The sequence below is a fragment of the Neltuma alba genome, unplaced genomic scaffold, assembly GCF_004799145.2.
Source record: "Neltuma alba isolate B1F8T4 unplaced genomic scaffold, ASM479914v2 tig00012190_pilon, whole genome shotgun sequence".
Classification (NCBI taxonomy): Eukaryota; Viridiplantae; Streptophyta; class Magnoliopsida; order Fabales; family Fabaceae; genus Neltuma; species Neltuma alba.
Window position 1 is genome coordinate 146,719 of NW_021636730.1, and position 13,007 is coordinate 159,725.

The 13,007-nt window shown below is 37.6% G+C and overlaps 1 protein-coding gene across 3 annotated transcripts; it reads right to left on the reverse strand.

Annotated features, from left to right (window-relative positions):
• Window positions 1–902: 902 nt before the first annotated feature.
• On the reverse strand, window positions 903–12,787 carry LOC114724458 (chromatin-remodeling ATPase INO80). 3 transcript variants are annotated; one of them, XM_028910808.1, is made up of 22 exons: window positions 12,426–12,781; window positions 12,040–12,127; window positions 11,458–11,851; window positions 10,899–11,331; window positions 10,607–10,807; window positions 10,383–10,493; window positions 9,505–9,929; window positions 9,135–9,324; window positions 8,895–9,067; window positions 7,871–7,996; window positions 7,218–7,379; window positions 7,079–7,136; window positions 6,618–6,848; window positions 6,322–6,468; window positions 4,939–5,499; window positions 4,593–4,853; window positions 4,373–4,480; window positions 3,909–4,003; window positions 3,384–3,540; window positions 2,239–2,433; window positions 1,941–2,096; window positions 903–1,574 (listed from the first exon to the last, which is right to left on the reverse strand). In XM_028910808.1, the coding sequence occupies exons 1-22, from the start codon at window positions 12,483–12,485 to the stop codon at window positions 1,344–1,346; spliced, it is 4,563 nt and encodes a 1,520-aa protein (XP_028766641.1). In that variant the 5' UTR covers window positions 12,486–12,781; the 3' UTR covers window positions 903–1,343. The 3 variants fall into 3 exon arrangements, with proteins under 3 accessions (XP_028766641.1, XP_028766642.1, XP_028766644.1); XM_028910809.1 differs by lacking the exon at window positions 12,040–12,127; XM_028910811.1 differs by lacking the exons at window positions 903–1,574; window positions 1,941–2,096; window positions 2,239–2,433; window positions 3,384–3,540; window positions 3,909–4,003 and adding an exon at window positions 4,010–4,164 and having other exon boundaries at window positions 12,426–12,787.
• Window positions 12,788–13,007: the final 220 nt, after the last annotated feature.

Here is a 13,007-nt window from a genome sequence, read left to right on the forward strand (position 1 = left end):
TATGATTAAATAAAGTGATAAAGCCCTCAAATCTGGGAAACTATCATTCCTTAGACTAGGCCAGTTATCAACTCATCAAGTGCGTGTTTATACATAGTTGAAAGATAAATTTACTTTGTGGACAGATTGGCTTAATTTTATGACGATTCATGTAATATATCACTACCTCCGTCTTTATAAGGGGGCAAAACACTTCACGAATACCAAGACTCTTGCGTCTTGAGTTGCTATTTTTTTGAGTTGGTTAATTGGTTAAATTGTTAGTCAGTTTGTTTCGCTACCAAAATGTAATCATTTTCTCACACATGGCTATTAAAAGCGAATTTTGGCATAATAAAACTAACGCGCGAGTGTCTTTTTATCCCCTTTTATATTCTCGCCCAACACATATCATCACGGCCCAATCAGCCCATTAGATATTCCTTTTGATATTATATATAAGCTTCACTTTTAAAAATAAGTCTGATTTAAAATATAATTTTTATTTTTTAGTTTGTCTGAACATTTTATTTTATTTTTAGTTGACTGAATTTAATATTTTCTTTCTTTAATATTACTCCCATATATTTTTTTCATTATTTTTTTTAATTTATTGTCTCTCATTTGCTCTATTAATGAATAAGAATAAATTTTAGAAAAAAATTTACATGTCCAACCTATTTATTATTTTTAATTAATTTTAACTGTTGGTACTAAAAGCTTATATATAAAACCAAAAGGATTATAATTTGGATTTTAAAACTTGAAATCCTTAAGCAATTTAAGCTTTTAGTACAACCTGTTTTTTTAACCTTAAAAGCCTCGCGATGAAAATTTAACCATTGTGCAGCTTTTAAGATTCTTCTCAACGGTTTTTTATCCTCAAAAATATTATGATAAAAAATAACAACACAGGCCGGTCATAATCATCAAAACTGGCATACTCAAGTGAATCCAATTACTTGGCAAAAAATAATACAAGTCACAAAACAACACATTAGGACAAATTTAATACTACATTTTAGTGCCCCTACAGGGGCAAATAATACAACAAAGATAATCTAATCTGTACAAAGCCCCAACAATGTTCAAGAGGGGCGGATTTATAATCTCACATATCTAAGACTATCACTATTCACTATGCACAAAGTAAAGGATGTACAGCTTCTTCGCCTGCCTTGCCTCAGTACAAAATGTAAGCAGGAAAAAGGGAACCAGAATTTGTGGATCAACCAGGGAGGCAACCTATAACTCACCAAAGAACGCCAATCTAACGGTTGATACCATACAACATAAGACCCATTTTCCCCCTACTCTCTTTCAGCCCTTGAACCTCCGTTACTAAAATCACGTGGAAGTAGTGGCTATTGGGTCTGCTCTGAGAATATATCGACTGTACCAGCAAAAGAGTCGTCAAACTTGTCGTTCCCAACTTTCTTTGCCTTCTTTGGTCTCTTGGGTTTCTGGACCACTGGATCTGTACCTTGAGTAGCATCATACACCTCATAGTCCATCGGCATTGTATTACTAAACTCATTCATCTTTTGAAAATTCTTTGCCCTTGATGCGGTTTGCTTGTCAGAGGCAGCCTTCCTCTGCAAGTTTACAACACAAATTCACCATAAACTTCCATCCATTTACCTTCACAATGAATAGATGAACTAAATTTACATTAGTCACGTATTGTCCTGCATAGCCAGCAAAACTAGGCTCCACCAAAACGATTGAGCTTTTTCAAAATTTCAAGTCCGTTAGTTCCTAAACGGATATCAAATATGCCAGGTCATAAATAATGACAGCTAAAATATTTAGTCAATAAGACCGCACGGAATTTATTTCTCTTACTATTCCAATTTTAAATTGTGAATAACGGTACTGATTAAACAGCAGTATTGTTTTGAGGCTCAAATATTTGTCCAAAAACCACCAACCAGTCAACATCTCATAAATTATCAGGTTACCTTTTTATTACTGGGCTTTGATCCCTCTGGGTCAAGAGGAATATCATTATCTGGGCCCTGTGCTCCAGAGTCTGTTATATCTTCCAGAGACGCATCACCATCTTCATTTACCCGTATACCCTTCACAGTTTGTTTCCTCTTTTGTTTATCCTTCACCTGGAAGTATATAAAACGAGGGGAATTACAATCAGGACCTCTCAAAATTGGTTTGAGCATCCTTCTTTCGCCTTCCCATACTGGTGATCAACAATTATAAACATTGTGTCAACGTTTTCTAGGGACCACATTCACAACCAACCTGAAGAGGAATTTCTTTGAATTTCTGCTCTAACTGCACATCATCCAGAAGCAAAGATACAACATCCTCAGGAGCTAAAATATCATCAGTAGAACCACCAGTCATGACGAGGTTCTGTACAGTGCTTTTCTGACTTGCTCTAAGAAGAATCTTTTCTTCAACTGTCTCTTTACATATAAGTCTGTAAACAGTGACCTACGAGATTTTAAATGAAATAAAATCAGTTGAAACCAAAATAAACTATGGTAATACTCCAGAAAATCAAAGCTTTTGTGTTCACAGAAAGAGGGGCAAGATCACAGGAAGTGAAACAAAGTGAAAGGAACAACTGTGGCACGTAGGCAGGCAAAGAATGTACAAAGAGAGAGCATTTGCTTGGTGCATCTATTTATTTATTTTGTAAATTTGTAAATGGAGCATGCAGGTTGTTCTTTTCAATAACAGGTTGGATCTAACAAACAGCACCTTTTACTTCCTCTGTAATTAGGGCGAATGATCCAGCGAATTAATTCATTAATCCAGAACCACTGACATGGTTAAAACTTAACAGCCCGCTTGCTGTGAAAATTTACAGAAGAAGAAAAATGGCACATTTCCATCATCATGCACGTTTGGTACGAAGAAATAAACATGGGAAAAATGGCTTCCTTCCATCTTAGGTGGGGACATATTTTCCCATGTGAGAGAAGACCAAATTATCCCCACCCCTTGAAGTGAATCATCAGCTATTCATTAGCTGAAGTCGTTTCTCTTGTAAATAAATAAATGATGAGTACATGGACTAATATTTATAATTGGGAAAGTTATAAGGACCCAATAAAAAGAAAAAAAAAATTACAACGAGCTAATTAAAAATAAAGTAAAATTATGAGGTTTAATATTTTCAATATTTAAAATGATAATGTTATATTTCTTTGGGTTTACTTGATTTATTACACATTATTATAGATAGGGGTGTTTTGGGTAATTTGTGTTTTTTTTAAAAAAATTTTAATTCACCATTTTCCATTTCCTTCCTCTTCATACCAAACATTCCCGCGGCCACCAAGCAACCGTATTGATTGGTCTCTAACATAAGTGCGACGCTCATTTAATCAATTATGCAATGCACATGATGGAGAGGGAATGAGGAAGCGAAAGCTAACATCTTTTGTTTGACCCAATCGATGAGCTCTATCCATTGCCTGCTGATCCAATGTGGGATTCCAATCATTCTCATAAAAGATTACTGTGTCAGCAGCCGTCAAGTTGATACCCAATCCACCAGCTCTTGTACTAAGTAAGAACACAAAAACATCATTCCTGCAACCATAAAATTACAAATATCATAAGTGTTAAGAGTGCCCATGATTTGATTTCATTCAGAAGTCATCATGTTAGAATATGTTATTTGTCTCAGTCAACTTCCTGAATTATGGACTTCTATTTTGGAGCTGATATGGAGAGATTGATCTCCTAGGCATCTGTTGCCAAATTGGTAGCATCAAATGTGATTTTTCTTGAACAGTCTGTCCTACATTTGGCCTTCACCGTTAATTTTAACTTGGATTTTCTCTTTGTTTTCTATTTTATCCATTCCTCTGTTATGCTTTAACAAGCAACTGCATATAAGTAACGTTTAATAACCTCACTAGGATAGGGTATATCCCTGCAAGATGGCAAGACGTTACCTCTGCTGGAAGTCTCTAACCATGTCTCTGCGGTCCTGAATGGATGACGATCCATCGAGTCTAAAATATCTATATTTTCTATAGTTCATGTAGTCCTGCAAGTCGCATTGAATGGTAGCCAGCATGAAAACTCGAACAAATTTAAACAGTAAGCACCAAGACAAGGACAATACTATGCACCATGCTGCCATATAAGTCGTTCTCAAACTCTGGGGAAGGACTTCCACTTTCAAATCACCGACTTTACTCATTCCCCCTAAAAACACTATATTCAAATTTTTTTTTTTTTTTTGCTTTAGTTGAAAAGAATTGCAATTCATAGATCTCATCCTATGCTGATTTTACATAACCATTACAATAAAGAACTCATACATGAGAGGCCCACGTGACAAGAACACAAGACTGAAGACTTATATATGTGATAAGAGACAAAAAGTTCAACATTGTAACAAATGCAGTAATACCTCAAGAATATTCAGCATCTTAGTCATCTGAGCAAACAAGAGAACACGGTGATTTTCAGCCCGCAAGCGTTTTAATAATATGTCAAGCGTTTGAAGCTTCCCAGAGTCCTATGTGAAAACTATGCCTTAGAAAATCTCTTCAATAAGAAAGTTGAAGGACAGAGAGGGTGGGGGGGAGAGGGGGTCGCTCAATAAAAAATAAAGAAAATACAGCACTTACAGTGAGCAACTTTGCTGGGTCAAAATTTTGCATGGGGGGAGACGAACCTAAAATTTTGTAGGTTAACTGAAGAGCAGGCTGTGCAACTGGTAGTTCAGAATCAATCTCTTGAATTAAATGATGGGGAGGACCATCTGGCTTTCTAGGTCCATTAAACTCAGATGTACGTGCAAATCCCACAAGCAATCTCTTAACCCATGGGTCATGCAACTCTTCAAGTGTTTTATAAGAGAAGCTTCGGTCTGAGCAGTGGGCAACAATCTGAAAAGAAGAAATGCAGACATCAATTAATGATCATTTTGCAAGATCAAGCCTGAGGATGAGATAGTAAGGAAACATAACATACTGGGGGAGCTCTAGTCCGAGGGATAAATGTGTATGCTGAGTGAATAAGTCTTGCATTCGATATAATCCTATCTTGATATGGGACAACCAATGCCTCAAAAGGGGCATGGCTGGGTCCAGTAGCAAATGTTCTTTGAAAAATTTTTGTCTCAGATTTTGTTGGCACCAATAACATTCGTGTAACAGCCCTCACTTTTCCCCTTTCAAGGGAACTGTATTCAGGATCATTATCTAAAGTCTCCGTTACAAAGTCCACAACTTCATTGATAAATTTCTGCTCCCATCTCACCATAGAAAACAGTACTTGCTCCATAAAAGAACCAGTAGCTGAAAACATCACTTCTTGCGGGGACAAATCCATCAAATGGGTAAAACCAAAAGTTCCACTTTTAATAAACGACGCATTTGATTTATTCCCTTCAGAGAAGATAGATTGAAAAACATTCTCCGGGCTATAAATATTAAAATGTCTTTGAAAAAGTTCTCTGCCAACACCACGAGCAATTGTTGAATTGAGCAATTTAGAACCTGGCATGATTTCTTGATGGACAAGTTTTGGCACCTAGAAAGGAAAAAAAACCAACATTAAAAATGGCATATAGATGTGGGACATGATTCACATTTTATCAGTAATTTGGATATAGAACTATAATTAACATAATGAGAGGAGGGCCCACCTATTTGGCTCACAAATTTAAGTTGTAGAATCAATCTTGAAAATAGTTGACAGATCAGATTCAAAATGTACTTGATCATTCAAAGAGAAGCATAGATCAAGAACAAAATTCCAAAGAAAAAATCACCATTAGAAATTAAAACTAAGTGACGAAGCATTTATCTACTCTCTATCACTTTTCTTCTTCCTACCTCAATTCCCCTTAACCTAAAGCCAACTGCAGTCAAGTTTACAAACAAAACTTTGTTAAGAGATAATACTACACATACAAGCCTCCAAAAGGAAAAAAAAAAAAAAAATCAAGTAACACCACGACAAGGATCTGAATGAATTTTATTTTTTTATGTGAAAAGATTCCTGATTCACAGAATGAACTTGCTCCGCAATAGACATGTAGTGCAAATTTCAGTTGTACACACCATGCAAAGTTATCTAAGGTACCACATATTTTTCATTGGAACTATAACATTTTAATAAGAATGAAATTAATGTCACCGATTCTGAACTTAAACAGACACAAAAATCATTTGAGACTACACAATATAAGCTTAACGGCACCAAACATACTATAATGCTATATTGCTTGTGTTTTAAAATTTAAGGGCAGCGTCAGGCAGAAAAAGGAAAATAAAAGGGGGGAGGGGGATGAAAAAGAAAGAATGATGAGATTGAACTCCTCCGAACAAAAGAAAGGTTTTTATGCCGTACCTTGTATGATATTGGATTGTGAGCCCCAGAAAAGTATACATCCTCCAACTCCCCAAATGGAGGAGGGAGGAGGGAATTTGGAATCTCTGCAAAATTATAGAATGTGGTTCCCTCGCTCCTCTCAAACAACTCTGGATGGTTGCAAACCTGTCATGTTTAAAGCGCATTATTGATGATATAGAGGGGGTGGGGGGAACAGAGGAACCTCAGATGCTAAAAACAAAATATCTTGTCTATTACTATACTGATCAATAGAAAATTTATGAAAGAGAACCTCCAATGAATGAACTGTCTACCTTTCTTAGTTGAATAACAATATTCATTAAATTCAGAATTCTCTTATCATTGAGCTGCCCACGATTACTATCAAACAACTCAGCAAGAGATATTTTATTCTTGATTGCTTGATAGAAAGCTTGCTGGCGAGAACTCAACTTGCAGTGCACTGTAACCTCTATTTTCTTAGTCAGTTCGGATATTACATCTTTTTTAACTCGTCGCAGCATGAAGGGCTTTAGAATAGAGTGCTGTCGGGATAAGAAAAAAGAGAAGTCAAAAGGTTAGGGGGTAAAGAGTTAAGAGGAGTACAAGCAAAGAACAGCTCAGACACGAAGAGCAAAGCAATAATTATAAATAACATCCAATAATATAGAAAAAATCTTAGCTGAATTCCTACTTTACCACAACAGTGCAAGGTACAATAATGAATTTCAAACATCAGCATATTAGAGATATCAAACAAGAAATACAAACTTACCAATCTGTTAAGTTGATGTTCATTCAAAGTACCTCCATGTTCTGCATGATTCTCAATTCTAGCATGTGACCATAAAAGACTGTTAGACCACAGTTACACTATGAAAAAAGTCCAACCAACTAAAATGAACAGAAAATACCCTTTTGAAAACCATTCATTAAACTGTTCATGGCTATCGAATAAAGTTGGCATAATGAAGTGCAGAAGAGCCCACAGTTCTGCCATATTATTTTGAATTGGTGTACCAGTCAGCAGCAAGCGATTCCGACAATTAAAACTGAGGAGTGTCTTCCATCTTATACTGTCAGATCACAGATATTGAATTACTTACACATGAGAATATTATTAAAAAGAATTTTAAAGGCGGTAATCACCACACAAACGACATCACAAACAGACAAATTATAAACGTTCAGCAATGCAATCCAAATAAACAACTATCACAGTGTTCTTTCAAGGAAATCTGTTATATAATCATAATAATGACACTCAAAGTTGAGATTAGTTAGTGAAGTTAGTTAATGGATTAGTGGAGTTAGTTAATGCTTAGGCTCATGATTATGAGGGGTTGGGTAGACTGTACTTAGGTTATGAGAATATGGGTTGAAAGGAATGAAACTTCTCTCCTAATTCTCTCGTCTCTCTCTCTGTTTAATATTTCTCTCTCATTCTCCTTCTTTCTCCCTCTTTCTCTCTCATTCCTGCATTTATTCTGTAAAAAAATATTCAACAGAAACAATAATGATACATGCCATTCACTCAAGCACCTCGGATTCAAAATATAATTAGAACCTGTTTGCACTTTTGATTGCCTGGGCTTCATCTAATACCATGTACTGCCATTTCACACGCCGAAAATGCTTCTCATCAGATACTAGTAGCTGGTAGCTTGTAATGAGAATGTGGAATTTCGCTTCCCTGGTAAACAAGAAACAAGTATTAACTATACTCATCTGATAGATAATAGACCAGAAAGATGAAGTATGCGGAATAAGATATATGACAGGGTTCAGAATATTGTGTTAACCAGTTAACCTCACGTCACAACTCCCAAACATAAAAGCCAAGAAGACGCCTATCTATGCAGATGAACAATCCATTGCTACCAAACTAACAAAGCACAAAGAACACAGTCGTCCTCTCTTCCTTCAGGGTGCCACACTCGCCCCAGCATGTAGTAGGGGATGTCAACTACTTATCTTCCTCATCTTCAACAAAGCAAGAACCAGCATTTCGAGAAATTTAGAATAAAACGTTTCATTTTTCTTGCAGCTTGGACAAGGAATTATGGATGCCAAATTCAGCATTCTCCAAGTCGCTCTATTAAAAAATTAAGACAAATTAAAATCCTCTTATCTGAGATTTACTCATGGTCATTTGTGCCATTTCAAAAATTCACCCTCATATAAGATATTAAGTAAAAGATATTTAGTGAAACTGAATGCTAAAGTAAGGCCAAACAACTCTACCTAAAACATTCAGACCAATTAAAATCTTCTTGAAGTTTTCTCAAAATATGTCACCCGTGTCATTTGGAAAATTTGCTTACATATACGATAATAGACAAGAAGACTTTGTGAAGCTGAATGCAGATATAATTCTCCTAACAAGAGACAAAACCTTTGCTTAGTTTATATTTTCTTCCTTTATGAAGCATATCAACTGAGCCTCTAAGGAGCTTATCTTATCACCATAACCGATCTTTCAGTCACTGAACTACAGAAACATCCCACCAATGAGGCAGGCAGCGTAGAAAGGAAATCAAGTAACCATTTTGAATAAATTGTGACTGTACAACGCATGAAATGAAGATTACCTACGATAAAGATCCTTTGGGTTAATACTTTTCCTAAGTACCGTCCGCTCATGAAGCCCACCCCAATAAGGAAGAGCTTTCATTTCAGGGCAGAAGCGCTCAAGTTCTTCATTCCAGTTGTTCAATACTGATGCAGGTGCAACAACCAAAAATGGTCCCCATATATTTTTCTCCTGCATGGGGAAAATTGTTAAATTAAAGTCATCAGAAGGGCCCAAACACAGAAGGTTGACTGGTTACCTCAGCTAAATGGGCTAAAAAAGCCATGGCTTGAATGGTCTTTCCAAGTCCCATTTCATCAGCAAGTATACCATTCAGACCCTGCTCATAACAATTAACTAACCACTGAAGACCTTTTAGTTGATATTCTTTAAGACAGCCTCTAAACATTTCTGGTGTGCGAACTGTTGATGCCACAGGCATGGTTGAGCTGCAACAGGACATCAGACAATTCCCTTAAAACTCAACATTATCGCCTAATATCATAATCAGCAATGCCATCTGGCTAAAAATTTAACACAGAAACAAGCAAATACATATATACATGTCCATATATGTGTGCATGTATTTGTCTGCGTGCCAAACAGTGGGGAGAACAAGAAGAACTCACGGGGTTTGCAAATCAATGTTACTTGCTCCTGCAACTTCCTGTGAAAGTGCATCAGTTTCACCAGCCTGACGCAGCCTCAAGCATTCATCATCAAAAGCACTTGTCAACTTTCTCTGCTTAGAGACAGCTTCTTGAGCAGCTTTCAGAGCTTCCTTCTTCAGTTCAGCCTCTTCAGGATCTTCCTCCTCACAAGGCCTAACATCTGAAGAGCCAGGTTCTGCAGCTTGATCATCTGCTTTTTCATCTACCATAGGTAAAGCATCAGAGGACAGCAAGTTTGACTTGTTCTGCATAAAGTGACTGTATAACTCAGTTTGCTGTATAAGGAAATTCAGCCTTTGCTGCTGCCTCTTTGTTTCTCGAAGCTCCTGTTCCCGCCTCAAAGCTTCTGCAGCTTCTTTCTCCTCCTTTTTCCTCAATTCTGCCTGTAATAAATGAAAACAGAAATTGAAAGCGCATCCAAGTCCAGCTCAATGTACAGCAAAGTTTGCAAAAGCATGACAATCTTCAATTTCAAATTACAATTCCAATTACCCGTTCAGTGGCCACCAAATAAACCATATTTTCAGACATAACACAGCGCAATAACAAATAAACAAAGCCCGATTCTCCTTATCTAAGTCTCAACATCCACCTCACCAAACAGTTCAGGCACCAAATTAAATTCACAACTGTAAAGGGTGCACAACATTACCGATTAAAATACACCAATATTCAGTGTTCACCAGGAAGGAGGATCCTAAGAATTGTAGGTATGATTATTTTCCACTGAACATGCACCATTATCACACATAGGGAAGCTTCTTAAACCAATGTTGTTTTATAGTTTCTGATAACAAGAGCCATTATAATATATTCAGAAAAGAAATGAATAGTACCATCTCCTTATCTGCTCGTTTCCAAAACAGCAAGACATCTCTAGCTAGTTTCCGGGTGCGAATGGATGCACTCTTCATGAATTTAAGTGATCTACTCACTTTCATTCTGACCTGAAAGAGAAGGATATCCATACAGGTTAAATATCAGATCACGGAATATAGAGTTAAAAACTTAATTGATTGAATAGATGAAAGATCTGCAAATGGTAGGAAACAGAGCATGCCTCTCTTTGACAGTTCTCTGAGAACCTCTTGGCATCAACAATTTGCTTTCGATGGAAGCCAGTAAAAAACCTATGATGCTTAGGTATGTCTCTTCTCACAATATTTACCCAGACTTTTCCAATTCTCTCCATTTCCTCCTTCTCAATCATCAAAGGGTCTTTCTTTACCTTTTGCTTCTTAGGTAGGCTTCTTTCAATGATCTGCAGCAGAGAAGACATAAGGATCAACAAAAAAGGGGGAGTAGGAATTGAAAAGAAAGGTCTCCCGTAATATTTTGATACCCATGCATACCTCATACGTGTCACCTTTCTCTAAAACCTTCACATAATAAACCTGCAATACACCTCCCTCAGACAAAATAGATCGTTTAATATTTCCAGCAGCTCCCTCTGGGATGGAAGAATTCAAACCAATGTCGGATACTTTCAGACTAAATTGATGAGGTGAATTAGATGCTGACAGGGCCTTCAATCGTGCCTGAAGTGAATCGTATTGAGGTAAGGTTTCCCCCATGCCTGCTCGGTTTCTAGTCCCACCCCTCTTATCAGAAGCCATCATTGCAGCCAAGGATCCCAAATCCAAGGTACCTTTCAAGTAAAATTCCTCAACTAGGATATCAGAGAAACTTGGAAGGTTCAGCATCGCTGATAACTTATCATAAGTAGGAGGGATCTTGTAGGTAACGCCATCTCCAATATCTAAAGAAGCTGGTTCATAGATGGTTCTGCAAGTAAGAGAAAACGATGGTGATGGTGATGGTGATTGTGATGTTATACAACATTAAGTCATATTTAACATTGCATATTTCAAACTCTCCAACACTATCCAGGAACAGGGAAGAAAATTAAACCTGTCAGGTCCATATTGCTGTCTGAATTCTGCATCACGGTAGTTTACAGGTTTCTGAGCATTAATATCATTAGGCCACTCAGATGTAGCATCCAGAGCATGTATTCCACCTCGATGCTCATTCACTAACTTCCGCGCTTTCAAACCTATGTTACTTTTAAGAAGTTGAGCACCAGCACGATTTTGGGCAGGACTAGACGAGGTATCTTTATACCTCCTCCTGTATTTTTGAATGTGTTCCCCAAGCATTGATCGATATCGCTCCTCAGTCATGTGTTTTCCACAAAAATTACCCTTGTCTTCGTCGTCACTGTTTTGAGACCACTTCCTCTTCTTCAGCAAATTTACCTCTCTTCCACGCATACTCCCGTTGCTGTGATTTGCGATTGCCCCACCTATTCATGGAAGCATTCCAAAAATATAGGGTAGAAAAATACGGGTGTTAAACCTCTGATTCTCCAAAATTCATCCGCCAGCTATACAGTGGAGAAAACTTGTAGAATAGAACTAGCATTTGCGTGCGTAAAATCCAAGTAGGTAAAGAATCTTCGAAGACCAACAAAAAGAAAAAAGTAATGCCTACCTTGGCTATCTCTGCTCTCATCCTGACTACTATTCCCATAATAATCAAAATCATCATCTTGTTGTGGAAGTTGAAAATTCATCAAAGACTACAAAACAATGCAACAAGAAAGACAAAAAAAAAAATAAAGAGCCGTAATAATATTTCGCGGGAAAATAAGCTTTAGGAAATATAAAAAGCTAATAACAATTTGAAACAATTATGCAAAGCTCTAGTAACCCACCAAAAGCGATAAAATTAAAAAGTATACTAGTTTGGAAACATGATGCAGGAATATAAAACCTCCAGGTCTAAAAAGGCAGTTCAGCAAACACAAGTATAAAACATAATAACTTGGTGCAAAATATGGAAGCCGAGAAAGAATGGGGAAAGCCAGAGAGACAAACCTCGAGATTGAAAAGAGTAGAGTACGAGAGCGAGTCCTTGGTTAACCTTCTGTGATCCATGGGGTTATGACGCGATTACAATGTGAGGGTAACCTAGACCGAAGAAACCCTAACTCTCTGGAAAGTCATGAAGGGAGAGATCGGCAGAAGGAGAAAGAGAAGTTCCTCGGTAGCCCTAAAAGGAGTATGGTGGAAGACAAGGGAAATGGTGTGGTGCGTAGGATAAGGTGGGTAGCAAGGGGAAGAGAAGAGTCGAAGACGCAGGAGGTGCACGTAGCATCAAAGTGTGCTAACGTGCACCGAACGGGTGACATCTTCTTAACGTGCGCCACGAATGGAACTTCTCAATTCTGAGGAGCAGGAATTGGCGCATCCAGTTCAGTATCAACGGTATTAAGCGGTGGCAGCTGGAGAGAGACACGTGGAGACGGTCCTCCCTCCTCAAGAGATGCGCCGCGTGAGGGAGAGATTTTTGTTTTTTTCGGCGCCATCCTCAACAAATTCCTTGGTTTTTCGCCCCCAAAAAATTCCTCTCTGGGGCCGGGGTGTTAGAAGCCCAGCAAAAAAGGGCCCAGTGTTAGC

Bases quoted from the DNA above. Each gene is read 5' to 3' on its own strand.
- LOC114724458 (XM_028910808.1), bottom strand. From the start codon at position 12,485: ATGGATCACAGAAGGTTAACCAAGGACTCGCTCTCGTACTCTACTCTT. The intron at 7,997-8,894 runs GTAATCTTCATT...CTTGTTTACCAG, and splicing joins CCAAAGGATCTTTATCGTAG to GGAAGCGAAATTCCACATTC. The intron at 2,097-2,238 runs GTTGGTTGTGAA...ATATACTTCCAG, and splicing joins TCAAAGAAATTCCTCTTCAG to GTGAAGGATAAACAAAAGAG.